General features: G+C 40.0%; 1 protein-coding gene across 1 annotated transcript in view; it reads right to left on the bottom strand.

Moving 5' to 3' along the window:
* The window catches only part of dapk1 (death-associated protein kinase 1), a 188,008-nt gene that overhangs the window by 23,517 nt on the left and 140,145 nt on the right, over positions 1 to 24,346 (bottom strand). The window contains exons 20-24 of the mRNA XM_059969851.1: positions 22,397 to 22,619; positions 18,529 to 18,717; positions 17,940 to 18,137; positions 3,744 to 3,882; positions 2,254 to 2,374 (exon numbers count right to left, since the gene is read on the bottom strand). Coding sequence (XP_059825834.1) covers positions 2,254 to 2,374; positions 3,744 to 3,882; positions 17,940 to 18,137; positions 18,529 to 18,717; positions 22,397 to 22,619 — 870 coding nt within the window. The remainder of the gene's footprint in view (positions 1 to 2,253; positions 2,375 to 3,743; positions 3,883 to 17,939; positions 18,138 to 18,528; positions 18,718 to 22,396; positions 22,620 to 24,346) is intronic.

Below are 24,346 nucleotides of genomic sequence, written 5' to 3'. Positions count from 1 at the left end.
TTATTCTTGCGAGCAGAACAAGTTCTACACCTGCCCCTACACCTCCTCCCTCATGACCATTCAGGGCCCTAAACAGTCCTTGCTGGTGAGTCGACACTTCAACTGAGAGTCTTTTGGGGTCATCCACTGTATCTAGTGCTCCCTGTGTGGCTGCTCGTATATCGATGAGACCTGATGTAGACTGGGAGACCGTTTCACCGAGACTTAATACTCCATCTGTTAAAAAACGCAGGATGTCTCGGTGGCCATCCATTTCAATTCTCCTTCCCATTCTCACTTTTGGATAGGTACATGGAGCTTAGGAAAATACAAGGCTATAGGTAAGCCTAGTAATTTCTAAGGTAGGGACATGTTCGGCACAACTTCGTGGGCTGAAGGGCCTGTATTGTGCTGTAGGTTTTCTATATTTCTAAATGAGATTAGTGAAAATGGGGAGAAGGGGGTAACATGGATGTAACTGGTTCCCTGAGAGAAACAGATTATTCAGCAGACAAGCCACTATATGGGCAGCAACAACATGCATTAAACAATGTTTCCCTGATGTTATCTCCTATCTGGAAAATTAAACTTATTCTGCTGTCCTTGCTTACATATGTAACATAACACCATAAAACCATAATATATAAGAGCAGATTAGGCCATCTGGCCCATTGAGTCCACTCTACTGTTCAATCATGGCTGATCCTTTTTATTCTCCTTCTCAACCCCAGTTCACAACCTTCTCCCTGTAACCTTTGATGCCATGTCCAATCAAGAACCTATCAACCTCTGCCTTAAATTCACCCAACGACCTGGCCTCCACAACTGCACATGGCACCACTCTTTGGTTAAAGAAATTTCTCCACATCTCTGTTCTGAATGGGCACCCCTCTATCCCGAGGTTGTACCTTCTTGTCCTACACTCTCCTACCATGGGAAATATACTTTCCACATCTACTCTGTCCAGGCCTTTCAATATTCGAAAGGCTTCAATGAGATCCCCCCTGCACCTCCAATCCTTCTAAATTCCAGCGAGTACAGATCCAGAACCATCAAATGCTCCTCATATGATAAACCCTTCATTTCTGGAATCATCCTTGTAAACCTTCTCTGCACCATCTCTGATACCAGCACAACTTTTCTAAGATGAGGGGCCCAAAACTGTTCACTATACTGAAGGTGAGGCCTCATTAGTGCCCTATAAAGCCTCAGCATTGCTTCCTTGATCTTATATTCTAGACCTCTTGAAATGAATGCTAACATGGCATTTGCCTTCCTCACCACTGACTCAACCTGCAAGTTAACCTTTAGAGTGTTCTGTACAACGATTCCCAAGTCCCTTTCACCTCACATTTTTAGATTTTCTCCCCATTTAGAAAATAGTCTGCACATTTATTTCTACTGCCAAAGTGCATGACCATGCATTTTCCAACATTGTATTTCATTGCCACTCTCTTGCTCATCCTCCTAATCTGTCTAAGTCCTTCTGCATCCTACCCGCTTCCTGAACACTACCTGCCCCTCCATCAATCTTTGTATCATCTGCAAACTTGGGAACAAAGCCATCTATTCCATCATCTAAATCATTTATATACAGCTTAAGAAGGAGTGGTCCCAATACCGACCCCTGCAGAACACCACTAGTCACTGGCAGCCAACCAGAAAAGGATCCTTTTATTCCCACTGCTGCCTCCTACTAATCAGCCAATGCTCTAACCATGTCAGTAATTTTCCTGTAATACCATGGGCTCTTAACTTGGTAAGCAGCCTCATGTGTGGCACCTTGTCAAAGGCCTTCTGAAAGTCCAAACATACAACATTCATTGCATCCCCTTTATCTATCCTACTTGTAATCTCCTCATAGTATAATTCTGTAGAACATTTTCATGAAACTTCAGGATCCTGATCCAGAACCTCAGTTATCCATCTTTCACAGTCTGATATGGGGGTAGGAGTTGGGACTTATGGGCTCCAATCCTAACACACAATAATAATAATGTGGATGGACAGCACTGGTGAAAATTGTATCAAGCAGGAATCAGTATTAGGACTTAAATGAGACACTGCATCCGAAAAGGGAAGTATGAGTTAACCAACAAGTCTTCATTTGCTTTCCATAAGATGGGAGTTCAAAAAGATTCAAAGATGTATTGGAAATGAGGAAACCAAACTGCCCAAGGCATGTAATGACACTAAACCTCTTCCTCGGTTAGTTTAATGTTACTTTTTTTTTGTTGATCAATTTAATTATAACATGTGGTAAAGCATACTTACAGAAAGAATCCTATTTCGCAATTCTAGAAGTTGATTTCGCAGCAACTTCATGTCTTTAGATCCAGATGCACCAGCATCAAGAACAAATAGTCGATCAGATATCTGCATATCATTTCCAAACCTACAATACAAATAGTGATTATGATTTAAAAAATCTGCTTTGTTGACTATAATTTACCAATTACTTTAGAAACATACTGCTGTAAGAAAATATATTAGCCGCCTACAAATCCTTAGAGAAAAATATTAACAACAGAATCTGGATGGTGATACTTGAATTCTGCTGGTTTATTAAGTATGAAAAGCTGCTAATAATCAGCTCCATGCTTTTAGGAACTTCTTTGATCTCAATGGGCCCCAGGGACCCATTTTTCTACAAAGGATGAAATATTTTGTTATCTAGATATTGAACATTGATGCAAGCAAACAAGAACTGAAAGTTTTCTTTTTAGGGTGTTGCAGTTACTGATGGGAAAAACTTCATGAATTTCATACTCCAGAATTTTCACTTGTGACATATCTTTTTCCTGTACGTTGCTATGTCTTCCATTCCCAGAACATATTGCCAATGATGAATTACTGTGACGACGCTTTGCAGAATAATGATCATTTGAATTAATACATTAGATATCAATACAAATAAAACTAAAAAGAGTACAGAGAAAATGCACAAGGATGTTGCTGAGACCTGAGGAGTTGAGTTACAGGGAAAGTTTGAATTGAGTGTAGGAAAATGTGGGGAGATTTGATAGAAGTATACAAAATTATGAGGGGTAAAGATAGGGTAAATGCAAGCAGGCTTTTTCCACTGAGATTGAGCGTGACTAGAACTCAAGGTCATAGGTTAAGGGTGAAAGGTGAAATATTTAAAGAGAACCTGAGGGAGGGGGATCTTCTTCCCTCAGAGGGTGGCAAGAGTGCAGAATGAACTGCCAACTGCAACTGGTGGATGCTGATTTGATTTCAACAAGTAAGAGAAATTTGGGTAAGTGCATGGATGAGAGGAGTATGGAGAACTATGGCCCACGTGCAGGTCGATGGGACAAGGCAGAGTAAGAGTTTAGCTCGGGCTGAACAGCCTGTTTCTGTGCTGTAATACTCTATGACTCTATTTATACTCTGTTCCCAGCTTCAGTGCTGAGTTCAACATGTTGGATTTGTCAACATCACACCTCCTGCTCGCCTCCAGCTACTCTGTGGCAATATGCAGGACCTTCTCTTTGGAAGCACCAGCCGCAGGTGAAGATGGCGTTAAAACGTTTGTAGAAGTTGCTTTCATAGAAGCAAAGATAATAGGTGTTTGAGCAACAAAGATTTCACCATCAGCAACAAGGTGAACTAACAATTTATTTTCCCCTTACAGTTATTCATCAGGACCAACCCATCAGGAGAATTCTTTGTGAATGTCTTTTCAAACAGTGCCAGGGGATCAGATGAAGGAGGTGACGAAGAAAGAAGAATCTTTAAAAAAAAACATTTTGACAACTTACCTGCTCTTCATCTCCTTTAGAAGTGACAGACCTTTGTCATAACCAAATTCCCCTCCAAATGAACGGGGACAGTTTACAATATCTGCATGTGTGGCAACAAGAACAACCTGCAAAGGATTTTTCAGCTTCCCACCAAAAGCTGTAAAGAAAATATATTCACTTTCACTATAAACACAAAGACTGATCATTATTCTTGTACCATTGGAAACTCCATCCATTTGTTAACTTCTTCAGCTAGTGTCGGAGTCCCGACTAGAAACACATTTAAAATGGAGAACAAATCGAATTTCAAAATCCCGTGCCCACAGGAAATAGAAGCAGAATGTTATTCACCACCTTGCACTGATTCTACCATCCAAAAAGAACATGGCTAATACTTTTTTTAAACCTCGGCTTCATTTTCTGCATTAATCCCAATCCCTTGATCCCCTCAATATCTGAAACACTGAGCATCGGCAGCCTCTGGAATGGAGAATTCACTACCCTCTGATTGAAAAACATCTCTTTAGTTAAGCCCTAAATTTTACTTCAGCTCTTATTTTGAGACACAACTCCTCCTCGTTGACTCCTGAGTAGGGGAAACATTCTGTCCAAATCTCACCCCCCACTCCCGGTTAGGCCTCAGAATTTTGCTTGTTTCACTAAGATTTTTTTATCCTAAATTTGAAATAATTGTGCTGATACTGAGGAATCAAGGGATCAATGCAGAAAATGGAGCTGAGGTAGAAAAAATCAACCTGTGTTCTCACTGGAAGGCAGAATAGGTGCAAGGTGGTGAATAATGCCCCTCTATTTCCTGTGAACACAGGTATTGAAATGACTCCTTGTATAATGGACCTACAATCTCAGGAACAAATTTGGTGAACCACTCTAGACCACCTGTCTCCCTTTTTGAATAAGGAGATCAATATTGTACATAATTTTCCAAGTCTCTTTATATTTGCAGGAAAATATCATTACTCTTGTATTCAAATACATGACCAATGAAGGCCATCAGATCACTTGCATTCCTAAGTGCCTGCTGCACATGAAAGTCAGGTTTTAATGATCTCTACTCCCTTGGAACCTCAATACTTCTCAATCACTCACCACTTAACAAACTCTTAATATTTCTCTTTCCTCTGCTGATGGATAGCCTCACATTTTCCACATTATCATCCGGCAGATGGTTGACTGCTCAGTCAGCTTTTCTATATCCTCGAGGACTCAATGCCTCATTGTTATTCACATTCACCATAGTCTTGAGTCAGCAACAAACTCTGCAAGATCATATCTGGTCCATTCAGCCACGCTACTCTTGTAGATTCTGAGCAGTCGAGCACTGACTGAAGGAGAAAATAGACCAGGAGAAATGGCAAGATGTGGGCAAGAAAACTCACAGTAGCAAAGAGCACAGTGGCAAATTATGAAGCAATTAAATTCGTGGATGACTGGTGAACTAGGTTTGGAAGTTAGCTTAAAGCACTATAGGCAAGGGGAGGATACAAGGACAGAGAAAACAAAGCACAGCCTAAGAAGGATTTGAAAACAAGGATGAAAATCTTAAAACTTAGGTATTACATAATCTAGAGTCAAGATAGGTTAAGGATGGAGGAAATGGAGTTTGGTTAGAGTTAAGAACCAGTGAATTCAGACCTCACAACATTTAACTGGAGGAATCCCTGCCTACCCATGAGAGGAGAGGCTGGATAAGCAGGAAATTTAGAGACAGTAAAAGGATGAAGAGTGGCCATTTAGTGTTGACCATCATGAAGATGATGTTGAGAAGAAGCTTATGGCTGAGAAGCAAAGGATGCTCAGAATAGATCGTTGGGAGTCACCAGATAATAACGTGAGTGCTGGACGATTTCTGTCTATGCCTGGATTGATATAAATGATGCATAAAAGCCTACAGACATGTTGAAACAGAAAAGGAGGGCTAACATATTTGTCATAATCACAGAGAATGCCATCAGTGATTCCATTTAAGAGTCATTCTGGTCAAGTAAAACACTCTTCACCTTTGTATCCCCTGAACTGGGTTTACGTTCTGGGAGAGTTAGGCGTAGGTTGGACAGGTTGGTAACTTGGAGACAGCAGAAGTGTCATGCGAGGTCAAGTTAGATGACATCAGCATAGACACAGAAGCAGAAGTTCTATCACTGACTGATTACTGGAGCAGTGCCTGACCAATGATAACAATTCCAGTGACAAATAAGTCATAAACTTCTTGCACGTGTTAGCAGACTTGGATCAACAGTAAATGAAGTTTGGTGACAGTCTTTTACCATTTATAGTGTTCATCATAGGGGTTTAAATATAGTAAACAGGCACCAGCACTGAAATACCTTTGGTCTACTTAAGTGTGAAAATTAAAGAATCTTGGCCATGTGCTTAAAACCAGTAGTGTCTCATTTTCTTAAATGTCTGGATAACAGCAAATTAACATAAATGCCTTTTATCAAAAAAAGATAGACAAGTCAGGGATAGGTGAAATACACTATATATTTTCATTTTTGTTAATCAAAACTTTGTTACCAATTGACAACATTACTAGAATAATTACTGCGATGGAGCGGTAGCATTCCTGAAGCCCCAGCTGGGCATCAATGCTGGTTTTGCCATACACAATATCACAAAATAATTAAAAAAAACACAATCCTAACTAGTTTTTTTTATTGATACAGAGGTACAGTGTGGAATGGGCACTTCTGGCCTTTCGAGCCACCCTGCCCAGCAACCCACCCATTTAACCCCAGCCGAACTGTAGGCCAATTTACAGTCACCAGTTAACCTACCAACCAGCAGGTCTTGGGATGTTGGGTGGAAACCCGGGCTGAAGGAAATCCATTAGCACACAGGAAGGAATGTGCAAGTTGCTTACAGATGATGCTGGAATTGAACTCTGAACTCCGCCGTTCCAAGCTGAAATAATGTCCCACTAATCATGACACTACTGTGGCGTCCAACTTTCCTTACATAAGAGTTTATTGTATACAGTTCTATGACCTTGTGCAGATTCGGAAAAGGCAGTTCTCAGTGCTTATGTCTTATCATACTTAAGTCCTACGTGAATCATTACAGAATACAGAAAGTGCAGGATCAGTTCATTCCAAAGAGGAAGAAAGATTCTAAGGGGAGTAAGGAGTAACTGTGGCTGACAAGGGAAATCAAGGACAGTATAAAAATAAAAAAGTATAACATAGCAAAGATGAGCGGGAAGTCAGAGGATTGGGAAACTTTTAAAGAGCAACAGAAGATAACAAAAAAGGCAATAATACGGGGAGAAAAGATGAGGTATGAAGGTAAGCTAGCCAAGAATATAAAGGATGATAATAAAAGCTTTTTTAGGTATGTGAAGAGGAAAAAATTAGTTAAGACCAAAGTTGGGCCTTTGAAGACAGAAACAGGTGAATTTATTATGGGGGACAAGGAAATGGCAGACGAGTTGAACAGGATCTGTCTTCACTAGGGAAGACACAACCACCCAGATGTAATAGTGGCCAGAGGACCTAAGGTAACAGAGGAACTGAAGGAAAATTAGGCAGAAAGTGGTGTTGGGTACACTGACGGGACAGAAGGCTGATAAATCCCCGGGGCCTGATGTCTGCATCCCAGGGTAATTAAGGACATGGCTCTAGAAATCGTGGACGCATTAGTAATCATTTTCAAATGTTCTATAGATTCAGGATCAGTTCCTGAGGATTGGAGGGTAGCTAAAGTTAACCCACTTTTTAAGAAAGGAGGGATAGAGAAAATAGGGAATTACAGTCCAGTTAGCCTGACATCAGTGGTGGGGAAGATGCTGGCGTCAATTATAAAAGATGGAATCGTGGCACATTTGGATAGCAGTAACAGGATCGGTCCAAGTCAACATGGATTTAGAAAGGGGAAATCATGCTTGACTAATCTTCTGGAATTTTTTGAGGATGTAACTATGAAAATGGACAAGAGACAGCCAGTGGATGTAGTGTACCTGGACTTTCAGAAAGTCTTTGATAAGGTCCCACATAGGAGATTAGGGGGCAAAATAAGAGCACATGGTATTGGGGGTAGGGTACTGACATGGACTGAAAATTGGTTGGCAGACAGGAAACAAAGAGTAGGGATTAACGGGTCCCTTTCAGAATGGCAGGCAGTGACTAATGGGGTACTGCAAGGCTCGGTGCTGGAACCACAGCTATTTACAAAATACATTAATGATTTAGATGAAGGGATTAAAAGTAACATCAGCAAATTTGCCAATGACACAAAGCTGGCTGGTAGTGTGAAACGTGAGGAAGATGTTATAAGAATGCAGGGTGACTTGGACAGGTTGGGTGAGTGGGCAGATGCAGTTTAATGTGGATAGATGTGAGGTTATCCACTTTGGTGGCAAGAACAGGAAGGCAGATTACTATCTAAATGGAGTCAAGTTAGGAAAAGGGGAAGTACAACGAGATCTAGGTGTCCTTGTTCATCAGTCACTGAAGGTAAGCATGCAAGTACAGCAGGCAGCGAAGAAAGTTAATGGTATGTTGGCCTTCATGACAAGGGGAGTTGAGTATAGGAGCAAAGAGGTCCTTCTGCAGTTGTACAGGGCCCTGGTGAGACCACACCTGGAGTATTGTGTGCAATTTTGGTTTCTAAATTTGAGGAAGGACATTCTTGCTATTGAGGGAGTGCGGCGTAGGTTCATGAGGTTAATTCCCGGGATGGCGGGACTGTTATATGTTGGAGAGACTGGGCTTGTATACACTGGAATTTAGAAGGATGAGAAGGAATCTGATTGAAACATTTAAGATTATTAAGGGATTGGATATACTAGAGGCAAGAAGCATGTTTGCAATGTTGGGTGAGTCCAGAACCAGAGGCCATAGTTTAAGAATAAGGGGTAAGCCATTTAGAACGGAGTTCACGAAAAACTTTTTCACCCAGAGAGTTGTGGATCTATGGAATGCTCTGCCTCAGAAGGCAGTGGAGGCCAATTCTCTGGATGCTTTCAAGAAAGAGTTAGATAGAGCTCTTAAAGATAGCAGAGTCAAGGGATATGTGTAGAAGGCAGGAATGGGGTACTGATTGTGGATGATCTGCCATGGTCACAGTGAATGGCGGTGCTGGCTCGAAGGGCCGAACGTCCTATTCCAGCACCTACTGTCTATTAGTAACCACAATTGACATGATAGGATAATTCGAGCAAGCTCCACGAAGGCAAACAACTATATAACACTAATTCATTAATAAACATGAGAAATCCTGAAGAAGGGTCTCAGCCCGAAACGTCAACTGTTTATTCATTTCCACTGACGCTGCCAGACCTGGAGTTCCTCCAGCATTTTGTGTGCGCTACTGATTTACTGATGGCTCTTTGTTGCCACCTGCAGGTGATGACTGCCTGAAGCAAATTTCTGTGGAGTAACCCGAAAGTGCTCATCAATTTGGCTGCTTACATTTTAGATATTTAGAATTTTTTTCTTCCTCTCCAATAAATTTTCCCATCCTGGAAATACCTATGGGAATGATTTCCTCACTCAGACTTCCTCTCCTGCGTGAATCAGAACTTCCTAGAATTCACATTGACATCAAACTGTAAAATACAATGAATTCTCTACACTCCCATTCCATCAGGCTTAAGTCAACAATGTACAACCTGTGACACTTTCACCTCCATTAAAAAAAAACACATACTTCCATCTTTGCAAGATTATCTGTTCCGATGCTGCCTTCACCAATCCTGGTGAAATCCATATTCTCCCAGCATGCCTCTTCCAAAGCATTCCATACAAAACCTAACTGACATAAATTTCGTTCGTGACCTTATCACAAACAAGATCTTGTTATAGTGCAAGATCCATTCTCCCTTCAATCTGGCCTACCTTCACTGCTTTCAATTACCATTTAACCATCTAATTAAGTCCCCAAGTCCATCATTTCCTGCATGATGACGGCAGCAACGAAGGGTTACGTAAAACACGCTGTTGCAGTAGCTTCTCTGCAGTTGCGTGCAGTGAAGGCAGGTAGAAATGGTGCCATGGTAGCGGTTAGTGCAGCACTATTACAGCTTGAGGGTCAGAGTTCGAAGTTCAATTCCAGCATAATCTTTAAGGAGTCTTTATGTTGCCCCTATGGAATACATGGGTTTTCTCTGGTTCCCTCCTACAGTCTAAAGGTGTACAGGTCAGTAGGTTAATTGTCCCATGATTGGGTTGGGGTTAAATCAGGGGCCGTTGGGGGTTTGCTGGATCACGGGGTTGAAGAGCTGGAATGGTCTATTCTGCACTTTATTGCTAAATGAATAAATAAATGAATTCCAACAAATGCAAACTGATGCACTTCGTGACATTAGGTAAGGGTAGGACACAGTGAGGACTGTGGGGTGCCAGGGAATATTGATGAACAGAGTGGCCTTAGGGTTCAAGTTCAATGTAGGTAAATAGGATGGTGAAGAAGTCACATGGCATGTAGGTGTTTATTGGTCAGAGTGCCTGTAAGGATTGGGACATACTGTATATTACAACTTTACAAAGCTCTGATTGGACTGCATTGGGTGCGGTTCAGAATGTGATTGTGCCAGAGAGAATGTGGAGGAGATTCACGAGGATGTTGTCTGGATAAGTGGACTTTAGTTAGAGAGAGAAATTGAAGAAACTGGGCTTATCTTTCCTGGTTTAGGTGTGACCTTATAATTGTAGGAGTTTAATTCTAGTTTAGGGGCGACCCTAAAAATTAGAAGCATAGACAAGATAGTCAGATATCCTTTTGCCCTGGAAGGGGAATCAAAAACTAGAGGCCAAAGTCACTGCCAGAGCATGTGATGGAATCAGATACAATTACTGTGCTTGAGAGACATGTAAAACAGGTACGTGACATGGCATAGGAAGTCACAGACCTAACATGGGCATATTAATTGCTGTAAATAGACAGAAAGATTTGGCTTGGACCTGGTGGGATGTAGGGCCTGTTTCTGTGTTGTCTATGAAAGCAATAACTTCACGGTGCATATGAATATTGAATGGCAGAATCACTGCCTGAGAGGGAAAAAAAACCTTCAAATAACTTCCACGAGGTCAGAAAAGTAAACATTAAATTATTTTAGAATCATGAAGACCTTGGCCTGAAACGTCGACTGTTGCCTCTCCTGCTCAGTTCCTCCAGCATTTTGATTTCCAGCATCTGCAGATTTTCTCATGTTTGTGAAATTATTTTAGTATCTGTTTCACAACAACAAGTTAAATTCTATTCAACCTTTAAACCCAGATGGTTATATTTCGAGCTGTTTAAGAGGAGTTCCTAATTTTATTTATTTATTGACTGATAATGAGCTGCAATGCCCAGCAATCCACCTATTTGATCCTAGCCTAATCACGGGATAATTTACCACAGCCAATTAACCAATGAAACGGTACAGCTTTGGAATACGGGAGGAAACTGGAACATCAGGAGAAGTGTCAAGCACTCACGGGAAAGATGTACAAACGGCATTGGAATTGAACCCTGAACTCCGCTGCTCCGAGCTGGAACAGTGTCGCGCTAGCCATGTTACCATGGCACCCTCAGCTTTCACATTAATTCAGCCCAGTTCAGATCAGCATTCAAATCACACCAGTTCACTCCAGTTTCCTGCCTTGATGTACTGAATGTCTTAGGAATATCCACAAGCCCGATGTCCATCCACAAATACTCAATCTAAAACCACTCACACAAGTAGGCAGCTTTAAAGTTTTAGAACATTTTTGAACTCCAAGGCAAACAGTACACATAAATTAAAAAAAAAATAACGACACCTACTGCACACGAATTGCTTTTGAATACTTAGGTAAATAACTAGATGCATAGTAAGTTATTCTTTTAAGGAATAATGAAAAGTGCCTGTATCAAAAAGGTATCTTGCAAAGTGAATAACCTTAGCGAGTTTAATACAGGCATACAGATGCAGGTCAGGCACACAGTCCCATCTGGACTACTGTCTTCGTTCTTTGCATGACACTAGGAACGTTCTGATTTAATTGGAGAGAGTACAGAACAAAGAGGTTTTCTAGGATTGCATTTAGATGCACAAAATGTGTTTATTTTGGAGCAAAGGCTGGTACGAGGAGAATTCACACTGATGGGTAAATTATAAATTGTTTAGATTGATTAAATAAAAGGACATTGCTTCTAGAGCCTTTAGGGATGTTTACCAGAAGATGCAGTTTCAAAGTGATTGACAAGAGAACTAGAGATAACATGAGGAAAAAGCGTGATGCAATGTGTTTGGGATTTCTAGTTTGCTGCCAAATGAGAAAGGTGGATACAGATTTGAAACAATTGCTAAAACACTGGAAGGATAATATTTTACAGATATATGGGAAAAGAGGAGAGTGGGGTTAAGTGGATGCTCCATGAAAGCTCCAAACATGATGGGTAGAATGAGCTCCTATCATGTTATACTGCCCTGTGACTCAAAGGTCATTTCACTTCCACATCAAAGACAATATGGCCGGCAGCAGCATTTCTTGATACTTTACGGGGAGCTTCAAAATCGCAACTTGAAGCAAAACCAAATAGCAAAGCAAAGCAGATAGCTTTACTCATCGAGCACTGCTTTTAGAACCCTGAGGACTTGTGGAAACTGTGTGGTGGTTTCTTTCGAACTTATAGTCTTTTAACATCTTGGACTATTTTTACTGTGCCCATGGTCTGTTTTTTTTTAAATCAATTATGGTATTGTTTGCACTGTTGTAACTATGTGGTTTTGTGTAGGTTTTGTAGCTTTAGTTTTTGGTTTGTTGGGTGGTAGAGTTGGTCTCCTGACTTGGTGTGTCTGGGTAGTCTTGTTTTGTCTGGTGGGTTTGGAGCTCCTTTCCAGGGAATGAGCTAAGATGGTAGCGCGATATTAATACGCAGCAGCCTCTCCAGACTCTGGATTTGGGGATTGCCAAACATTATGTGGATTTTCTAGTGTAGTCTGTTTTGTCGTGTGCTTTTGTGATATCATTCTAGAGGAACGTTGTTTCATTTTTTAACTGCATTGCAGTTGTGTTTTCTAAATGACAATAAACTGAAATTCAATTCAATTAAGGAAAGAAATGTCAATATGCAAGTTCAGAAGAATAGCTTTTAAACATTTTTGTAAAAGTCATGATCTTTTAAGTGTTTCAATAGAATTAAGAAACTGTAAGGGTGAAAAGACCCTGATGGGAGTTATATACAACTCCCCGAACGGTAGTCAGAATGTGGGATATAAATTTCATTTGGAAATAGAAATGACATGTTATAAGGGCAATGTTATGATAGTCATGGGGTAGTTCAGTATGCTGGTAGGTTGGGAAAATCAGGTTGATACTGGATAACAAGAGGGAGAATTTGTAGAATGTCTACAAGATTTTTAAACTAGTTTGTGGTCGAGCCTAATCGGGGAAAGGCTATTCTGGATTGGGTGTTCTGTAAGGAACCATATTTGATTAGGGAGCTTAAGGTGAAGGAATTCTTAGGTAACAATGATCATAATATAATAGAACTCACACTGAAGTTTGAGAGGGAAAAGATAAATTCAGATGTATCAGTACTACAGTGGAGTAAAGAGAATTACAGAAGTATGACAGAGGAGCTGCTGGGGGCAATTCAAAAGGCACAAAATAGATACAGTACTGTACAAAAGTCTTAGGCACATGTAAGAAACAATTCTGGAAAGTGAAGATGCTTTCATAAATAATGAAAAGTTTCTAAATATCAAAAATTTCACCATAAAGAGCAGGAAACAGTAGAAAACTAAATCAAATCAATATTTAGTGTGACCTCCCTTTTTGCATTTAAAATTGCATCAATTATCTTAGATACACCGGCACGCAGTTTTATAAGAAAATTGGCTAGTATCTTGCAGAACTTGCCACAGCTCGTCTGCAGACTTTGGCTGTATCGCTTGCTTCTCTCTCCCAGGTAATCCCAGACAGCCTCAGTGATGTTGAGATTAGGGCTCTGTGGAGGCCACACTATCTGAAATTGTATATTAAAAAAATCTAGGGTGCCTAAAACTTTTGCACAGCACTGTACATCCCAAACATGAAGTAGGATTCTAAAGAGAGGATGTGGCAACTGTGGGTGACAAGGGAAGTCAATGACAGCATAAATGCAAAAGAAATGGCGTACAGTGGTGATAGAAAGTCTGCAGACCCCGTAGAATTTTCTTCATTCTTGCTTAGATATGACATAAAATGTGATCAGATCTTCATGCATGTCCTAAAACTAGATAAAGAGAATAAATAACACAAAAAATTACTTGTTCATTTATTTATTGAGAAAAATTATCCAATATTACATGTATTTGTTGGAAAAAGTATGTGAACCTTTGCTTTCAGTAACTGGTGTGACCCCTCGTACAGCAAAAACTTCAACCAAAAGTTACAGGTAACTGTTGATCAGTCCTGCACATCGGCTTGGAGGAATTTTAGGCCATTGCTCCTTACAAAACTGCTTCAACTCTGGGTGGTAGTGGGCTTCCTTGCATGAACTGTTTGCTTCAGGTCCTTCCACAACACCTATGGGATTAAGGTCAGGACTGACTTGGCCAATCCAAAGCACAATTTTTTTCTCTTTTTAAGCCATTTTGTTGTTGATTTACTCATCTTTCGGATCAGTATCTTGTTGTATTATCCAACTTCTATTCAGCTTCAGGTGAGGGACCGCGACCCAGACGTTCTCCTGTAAAATGTCTCAATACAATTTTGAATTCATTGTTCCCTCAGCGATTGCAAGTTGTCCAGGCCCTGAGGCAGCAAAGCAGCCCCAAGCCATAATGTTCCTTTCACCATGCTTCACAGAGAGGATGAGGTTTAGCTGTTGGTGCGCAGTGCCCTTTTCCCTCCAAACTCAGCAATGTGTATTTATGCCAAAAGGTTCAACTTTGTCACATCTACCTTTTGCAAATTTGAGACGGGCAGCAATGAATTTTTTTTTGGAGAGCAGTGGTTTCCTCTGTGGTGTCCTTCCATGAACACCATTCTGGGTCAGTGCTTTTCTCATAGTTTTCACATGAACAAAGACTTGAGCAGGTTCTAGAGATTTCTGCAGGTCTTTTGCTGTTACCCTTGGGTTCTTTTTCACCTCCTTCAGCATTGCACGTTGTGTTCTTGGTGTCATCTTTGCAGATGCCCACTCCAAGGGAGAATAGCAACAGTATTGAGCTTCCCCCATTGGTAGACAGTTTCTCTGACTGTGGACTGATGAACACTCAGGTCTTTAGAAATGCTTTTGTAGCCTTTTCCAGCTTCATGCATCTCTACAAGCCTTCTAATGAAGTCCCCTAAAAGTTGTTTAGATCGATGCATGGTACACGTAAACAGATCTTTTTTGAGAGGAGCAGACTGTCAGTAACCTGACTTTGTGTGTCTTTGTTTATAATAGGGCAGGGCACCTCTCCATCACACAGCGCCAATCTCATCTCATTGATTAGAACAGCTGACTCCAAATAGCTTTTGTAGAAGGCATTACTCCAGAGGATCACATACTTTTTCCCAACAAATACATGTAATATTGGATCATTTTTCTCAATAAATGAATAAAAATTTTAAGTTATTTATTTAACTGGGTTCTCTTTATCTAGTTTTTGGACTTACATGAAGATTGGATCACATTTTAGGTCATATTTATGCAGAAATATAAAAAATTCTACAGGGCTCACAAACTTTCTAGCACCACTGTATAATATAGCGAACATTAATGGGAAGTTGAGGGTATTGGGAAGCTTTTAAAAACCAGAGGGCAACTAAAAAACCATAAGGAGAAAAAAAAAAGAAACATGAAGGTAAGCTAGGCAAAAATATCAAAGAGGATACCAAAAGATTTTTCAGATATATAAAGAGTCAAAGAGAGACTAGAGTGGATATTGGACCACTGGAAAATGACGCTGGAGAGGCAGTAATGGGGGACACAGAAATGGCAGAGGTGGTTAATAAGTATTTTGCGCCAGTCTTCACGTGGAAAATGATAGCAAAATGCAAGAAATTCGACAGTGTCGGGGGAGGAAGTGAGTGTAGTTGCTATTACCAAGGAGAAGCTGAAATGTCTGAAGGTAGATAAGTCACCTGGACCAGACAGACTACACCCCAGGTTTCTGAAAGAGGTAGCTGAAGAGATTGTGCAGGTTTTAGTAATAATCTTTCAAGAATCACTAGAGTCTGGAATAGTTCTGGAGGACTAGAAAATCATAAATGTCACTCCACTCTCTAAAAGATGGAGCCGAAGAAAGGAAATTATAGGCCAGTTAGCCTGACTTCAGTGGTTGGGAGATGTTGGAATCCGTTATTAAGGATGAGATTTCGGGGAACTTGGAGGCACATGATAAAACAGTCCGAAGTCAGCATGGTTCCCTTAAGGGAAAATGTTGCCTGAAAAATCTGTTGGAATTCTTTGTGGAAATAATGGGCATGATATACAAAGGAGAATCGGTCCGGGATGCTGTTTATTTGGATTTTCATAAGGCCTTTGAGAAGCTGCCACACACAAGGCTACTTAACAAGATAAGAGCCCGTGCTATGACAGGGAAGATACGAACATGGATAGCAGACTGGCTGATTAGCAGGAGACAAAGAGTTGGAATAAAGTGGGATTATTCTGGTTGGCGCTGGTGACAAGAGGTATTCCGCAGGGGCTGGTGTTGGGACAACCTCTTTTCACATTATATATTAATGCTTTGGATGATGGAATTGATACCATTGTGGCCAAGTCTGCAGATGATACAAATCTAGGTGGAAGGGCAGGTAGCATTGAGGAAGCAGGAAGTCTGCAGAAACTTGGATAGATTGGGATAATGGGCAAAGTGGTGGTAAAGGGAATACAGTGTAGGAAGTGCATGGTCAGGCTCTTTGGTAAAAGGAATCAAGGTGTAGACTATTTTCAAAATGGGGAGAAAATTCAAAAATCAGAAGTGTAATGGGACTTGGGAGTACCTTGTACAGGGATTAATTTGAGAGGGTCCAGAAAAAGTTCACAGGAATGATGTACTTGGTGGAGTTTAGAGGAATGGGGGGGTGGGTGGGGGGGGCGGGGGATCTCATTGAAACCTATCAAATATTTACAGGCCTAGACAGTGGATGTGGAGATGAAGTTTCCTATAGTGGGCGTGTCTCAGACCAGAGGCACAATCTCAGAAAAGGAGGACATCCAATTAGAATAGAGAAGGAATTTAATTAGCCAGAAAGTGGTGAATTCATGGGAGTCATTGCCACGGACAGCTGTGGAGGCCAAGTATTTGAATATATTTAATGCAGAGTTTGACAGGTTCTTGGTTAGTCAGGGTGTCAAAGGTTACAGGGAAAAGGCAGGAGAATGGGGTTGAGAGATATAATAAATCAGCCATGAGGATTTGGTAGAATAGACTCAATGGGCCAAGTAGACTATGTCTCATGGTTTTACGGATGGGGAATGGCTCACTGGTCCAGCAGATAGCTGTGCTGTATTTAAAGCACAGTACTCCACAAATGGCAATTTTAAATTTTGTTTACAAACAGCTCTCATTACCTGACAAATAGTTAAACATTAAAATTGAGGCATTGCCTATTTTATCTTCATTCTAAATTTGTGTTTAATAATTGATTTATTAAGATAATTAATGTGGTTGAAGTGGAATCAAGGTTTATGCATTGATCCCTATTTAATTCTGTACATTTTACTGTTTCTTTCGGCTTCTTATCTGATGCCATTGTATAACAGAGATCCGTAGAAGTCCTGAATGTAGAAGTCTGTTAGAGATTTTCTGAAAGCCTGTAGTTTTCTCCACCTCCAACTCATAAAGTTCCCGTTATATTACCAACATCTTATCATAGGGCTAGGCCCACAACATTTTTTTAAACATATTTTCCACATTCGTACAACTTCACCATTATCTTTGGTGGCTGGTCTGTACATCTTTCCACCCCAATATCTCTTATCTACACCCTGCAGCATTCTGATAAATATCTAAACTCTTTCTAGTATCTCCAATGATTAAATTTCCCTCTGCGTTATTAAGTGTTACACAGGGAGAAGAAAAAAAAGCTACTTAAGCTTTTATCAGAAATCAGAGAGAAAAGAAAATGTCTAGATATTTTTCTTAAAAGCCAGCAGATTCCCTTGGATCAGAAGATTAGGGTTCCCAATTGCAGGCTGGAGCGCTGCCAGCTGAGGATCAGTCATTGTGCCCACACACTTCTGAAAATTCAAATAATAATCCTGTTTGGCTGATGTGCCAGACCTCTAAATAGCACATGGTTTATATCTTACCTATAGGTTCTTCCACTGGAATAAGAGCTTTGAGGAAATTGAGCCAAAACGTCACCTGATTCAACTGCATCTCATATGGCTCCTCAAGACTGAAAAGCACCAAGTGGATAGCAGTCGGATCATTTGTTGCAAAATAATCGTAACAGCAATAGTAGGCAGGATTGCCAGAGAACTCCCAGACATTAAAATCACCAACACCTAAAAAAAGAGGGGTGAATATGCAATCATATGGAGATGCTTAATAACATTTTACAAACATCTAAAGTTAACAGTTGCATATACTCTACTTAAAATTAGTCACAAAAACTTAAGCAAAAATTGTTACACAGCTATGAAAGTTCCAGAGAAGCTCAAATGGCAGCCAAATACAGAAAATAAAAATGAACTAAGTACTATTGCTTAAGTTGGCACAGTTGATGCAACCCAATTCCTACCAAGAAGGGCTTACTAGTCCTCCAATATCATTGTCAAATAACTATGTTAGAAAGGCATTTTTATGTTTAATAAACGCAAAACTGTAAGCAAGCAGCCAGCTAAAAGCTCCGGAATTGAAAGTTTTCACTGCTGTATTAAAGCAGACACTTCTTACCATTAATATTAGCATGTTGTATGTCAATTGCTTTAGTGCTCTGGTCATCAGTTGCATAGTGAAGATTGTGCGTGGGTGAAACAAATGCTTGGAGCACACCTTTGGTTAAGCTGGGTTCAAACATCATACTCCTGCTCCTTACACTGACATTTTCACAGCCAGGGTAGAGATTGGAAATACTCACTGAAACTTAAAAGAGACAGTTCAATCAAATAATGTGGCCTATCAATTTAACTGGCAAGTATTCTCAAAATCAGTATCTAACAAAAGATGTACACTTCCAAAATGTTATTAAGTTAATAAAGTGGGGACGCGTTCCTGGTCATACTTGGCTCAGAACAGAATGCAGCCCTCACTGGGCAGTCGGAACCATCTTAATAATTTGTTTTAGTGCCTGGTGTGGGCCAGATACTATCTTGTCAGCTTTTCCAGTTTTAATTTCAGACCGAATCTACAGAATCCCAGGCAATCATCTTGAATTTCTGCCTAGGGCAATACATATCAAAGAAATTGCTTCTGTGAATATCTTTCAGTTCTTTCCACATTCTGATTTTAAAAAAAGTCATGTTATTCATTCATCCTCTGTTTTATTTTTCAGCAAGTTATTGTACCTTCAAGGCACCATTTGGTCAAGTCTCCCAAACTCAATGTACAACAGATTTTTATACTCTTAATTTCAAAGGCAACTGCAGATGATTGAATACAATTTCAATAGGTACAATGCCATGATTTACTTCAATATGCTGAGTCTGACAATGTTTCCATTGGATTACATATCATAATGAGAGACACCTCTGAAAGTTCAAAATACCTTTGCTGGGTCAAAGTAATTCAGAAGGATGTTCTAAAAAGCTTCTCAGGATAGAGAACGCCAACATCCAAATTTAAGTTGAGATGGCTGACTCTCTGAGTAGACAAATAGTTTGACTACTGATAGAGAAAAATATACCTAGTGTGCTGAATGACAGTATCAGTTTGGTCTGCAAGCTTCCTTGAACTTAGTTACAATAGTGTAAAATAACTTGACTGTAGTTACCTGGTTAGCTGCACAGCAATTATCATAATGTCATGCCACAATTTAACCAGCACTAAGATCAATCTCATCCTTCTCTCCGACATAACCCTCCTCACATGCCATTAACCCCGACCCTCCAGCCATTTTAAATATTAAAATTAGAGATGGAGGTAGAGGTTTTCACGGTTTCTGTCCACGAGACCACAGCAGCCGGCACAGTCACGGTGTGTGGGAGAGAGAAGGTAGGATGAAAAGTTGGAATCAAATGAGTGAATTGTTCAGGGTGGGAGGGAGGATTAGGTGGAGGAAGATCTCTAAAGGTAGTGCACAGAAAAGACTTATGATTAAGGGCAAGGATTTTAAATTTAAGCACATGGGACGGGTGCAAGAGTATGTCAGCAAGATCAGGATATCAACGAAGGATGGCAATGGACAGGATGAGGTGCCATCTGACTTGGATAAATCTCATCTGTTTATACCATTTTACGTAGGAGTCTCTGACATGAGAAAGCAGGCATCGAGTGCAGCGGTTTGCAGGGCTGATCTGGCTACAGCAAAGACAGCAAACTCCACAGCTCCAAAAATTACATTTGCGACACAAGATGATTTCTGGCACTTCCAGTGGTAGATTTGATAGCGTTATGCCAGTGACAAACCTTTAAAGCTGCTTCTGTGAATTTACTGCCAGGAGAAGGAAGAATAAATTGGCAGCAAGATCAGAAGTTAGATCGCAGAATCCATATTAAAATGGTGTCACTGTAAATGCAACTTAAAAGCAGCATACTTAAGTTAAGAATACACGTCCTTGAGAAATACTGTAAAATTAACGAGAATGAGATAGCATGAGAAACCTTCCTGCAAAATAAACTAACTCAAAAATTTAATCATAATTTGTTTTTTGCTTGACTACATTTAGCGACTAACTGTAGGCTGGTGGTTTGCTGTTTCTTTATCTTATTGTCTTTATTAATGGACTTACACATCTTTAGTTGGGATGAGAGAGTCAGACTACACAACCGTAACAGTGAAAACTTGACTCATGGATGCCAGTGCCACTTTTGCAGTTAAACAATATATATATAAAAAAATTGCCTGGCCAGCTTTACTTTCTGTTGTCTATTAGCAGATAAACCACCTGTACTGAGCATTTGCATCAATTAGCTCTTCCTTCTCACCCTGATTTCTGAAAATTAAATAAAGGACAGCTGCTAAAGAGCTTTTGTAGCTTCTGGTAAAATTTCCCCCTCACTCCTTATGGCATCAAGAACACGTGCATCTCCTTGACCAGAAAAAAAAGTCGTAGTTCCACGTTTCATGCCATGTTAGTTTATCTAAAACAACAAAGGTGGAGCTATAGTGTAACAGATGGATTCGAGGTTATATGGAGACAAACCTCGCTTTTTTTTTCCTTTCCAGGAACTCGTTGAAAGTACACATTGTTTGTGATTGTAATCACAAACAGGTTTGGATCCGATTGTGAAGCCTGCTGGAAATTAAATAGTTACAAACACTGGCTGTATGCAGAAAGTGACCGCTTGGGGCGAGAAACCATTGAAGGCAGTGCCCATGGAACCATTCCCCAAAAGGTGGGGAATTTTCTTCAGAAACAAGGAAAAAAAAGTCAAAATAAAAACACAAATATAAAAGACTAATATTTTAGCCTAGTATCAGAAACAGTTCAAAAATGGCTTTTTCCCCTCTGCCAACAGATTTCTGAATGGTCCATGAACATAACACTTACTTCTTCTCCTGGCAATATTCAACTTTTTAAAAATTTATGGTAACTTTAGGTCTTAACACTGTACTGCTACCACAAAACCCCAAATTTCACATGATAAGACAGTGATAATAAACTCAATTCTATTTGAGATTGTAACGGTAAGTGAAATTCTCATCCCAACTGTTCTCCCGTTTCTCTTAAAATAGGAGTGTACATAACTACACATAAATACACAAACAACTACTTTATCAGCCCACACGAGGACACTCCTTTTGGAATTCTTATGACAGTAGAACTAAGCATCAAGGTGCAATAAAAAAAATCACCTCAAAAGAGCTTATGACTGAAAGGCAAATATACTTTTAGTTTTTTAAAAAATCCTCCTATAACTCTCACTTACTTTTGTGAAACTCCACAAAATACCAGCTGTACTAAAAAAAATGTTCAAAGCACAACTTCAAGGCACACTATTCTGATTACTGAATTCAATTTGTGTTACCTACTCTTATCCCAGTTTTCAGGACAATTAATAACGGATGCAACACAACCATCTCAGCCAATGCAGGAAGTGATACATTTCCCGCTGTGTCAAACTGCGAACGCCACAGTACTTTTGCACACTTATAAGCAAACATTATCCACAGACAGCCAGACTGGAATCCTGTTCTTTTTCTCCAACATTCACACAAACTGTTCACAAATGACAGATACATTAAGGTAGTTTAGATGATCTTGACTAAATCTTAGCTTTTAAGGTACATCTTTGGAGTTCTGCATCTGCTCCCCTTTGAGCTGTTTCTGATGGAATGCACAATATGGATAAGACCACACATACAAATGGAGAAGACCGAGAACATCACAAGCTAACCAAACGGATATATCTATTTAGAAAGCTGAAGCTTCAATCCTCTGTCAAAATCAAGAACACTATCATATGGCAGCAACCTTGCCTAGATTATTGGTGCAATTTTGAAATATGAAGACGATACTCAAAGTTGACCAATCACATAATGATTTGCAAAACAGCTGTCTTAACTGATGGTTATTTCAGAATGAGAATATAGAAATAAGGCAGATTGTGCTTTTACTCCAAAAGGAATCACTTTCAGATTTTGGGCTCAGATTTATGATACCTGTTGGTTTTGATGATGATGGGGAAGGGGGATATCGAGTTGAGTTGGTTGACGATAGTCTTGGTCTGCGTCTCCTGAAGAAACTTCGTAGGAGTCCACACTTCAGAGATTCCACAAGTGCTGTTTTTCCTGAACCCGAATGCCCAAATAGCTTGAGCTTTATTCGGACTTGGGAATTTTGAGAAGGCCGAAGCTGTTGAATGAAAATCCCTCTGTGGGTATCCTGAAGTGAAGCATAGAATGCAATTAGAAGAAATCCATTGATTGATAATGTCAGAGATTACAGTGAAGGTGCTAGTTTTAGTGACTGGTTGTTCATTTTAAAGTCTAGCATGCTTCACTAAAGTCAGCAACATTATTGAAATGGCAAAAATGAGGCCATGAGAACATCAAAATTAGTGAATGAAGAAATTCCAAAATATAGATATGGACCTCAATAAGTGAAACACTTTCTGAAATACTAAAATCCTTACAAGATCACGATCATGTGTTTATGAAACAGTGGTCTTCCCTGAGGCAAGCGCACACCAGCCAGCAATATAAATGTCACCAGTAGAGGGAGTGAAATCTCTTCTGACCATACACAGGCAGATTGCAAACGCCTGAGAATACTCCAGTCAGTAAACATCTTGCTGTAAAAGGTTCTAACAAAAGGTGTGAATTAGCAGCTCCAAAAAGAAAAATGTTTAATGTTTTTCTTTAGTGTGGTTTGCAGAGAAAGTTAAATCAAAGTTGCATCTGTGCGCACAAATGAAAATATCCCACAGTACACACGTTAATGAGTTGCCAGTGCTTTGGCCAACATTCATACTGTAAAACAGATTCATTAGCCATTTTTTCTCATAGCTATTTGTGGGACAACACTGTTGGTATAATTGCCTGCACTACAGAACAGTTCAAAAGCATTTGATGGCGAATTGCTCTGAGAGATGGTACAGCTATTACTCACGCAAGGACATTCTTTTGATATTCTGGAATTCAAATTAAGATGGTTAAGATTCAATTGCATTGTGTGCCAAGGACAAAATGAAAAATAAGATGCTTCCTAAAAGTTTTCAGTCTAATATTTTATACAATGTATATATGTATACATTGCTTTTTTAAAAAAAGTCACTAAAATTAAAAATAACTTTTTGAATTTTCATATTTTTAAATTTAGTTTGAAAGAATCCCAGTAAAGTGGACTAGGAAGCCTGAAATCTTTATTTTGTTTTGAGTGACTAATAATTCAGTTGGTGTGTGCAGTTTTTGTGTGATTACCAGTAACTTTGGTAGCTCTTCCAGTTCAGAGATGACCCGCCTGCCTCTCCTCAGGATCGAGGATGACCTGCTCAATTTCTAAGGGGAAGATGCCTGTACAAAAATCCTTTCAATATAGGATGGCTGCTGCACACCAGCTACCAGAGTGAGGCTTGGCCCAGGAAGTCCACGCTTTGTTGCATAGATTTACCATGTGTGTGCATACACATGCTTACATGTGTCATACAAGCATGTTGCTTGTAGTTAATCTTGAACACTCATTGCAAACCATCAACTCCCAATCCAAATTTTCCTTCAGTCTCTCACTTCAGAGCTTCCACCTCTTCATTTAACCACCCTCTCAGCACTCTTTCACCAGCAATTTTAAAATATTATGGCCACCCACAGATTTCTTACCGGGGACAGTTCTAACACAAAGCAAGCGTTGCCCATTTTTGTACTGGTATTTTAGACCAGTTTATTACTGGCTCCACCTCCCCCCCTCCTTCACTCATCCGCCTTATCCCATCCTCTTCGCCTGCACCCTTCCACTAAAGCTGAATGGTTCTGATTTACTGTGCACAGCAGGCCGATTTGAAAAGCTCTTTGATTTTCTAGTGCACCGAACTCCACCTGCAGTCATCAATACAGCACAAATTAGAGTAGCAGAACACTTCATGGTTTGAAATGTAGCTTGCCACTGCGTTGGCA

Source organism: Hypanus sabinus, chromosome 5, assembly GCF_030144855.1.
Source record: "Hypanus sabinus isolate sHypSab1 chromosome 5, sHypSab1.hap1, whole genome shotgun sequence".
Lineage (NCBI taxonomy): Eukaryota > Metazoa > Chordata > Chondrichthyes > Myliobatiformes > Dasyatidae > Hypanus > Hypanus sabinus.
This window is presented reverse-complemented; position numbering and strand designations above follow the sequence as displayed.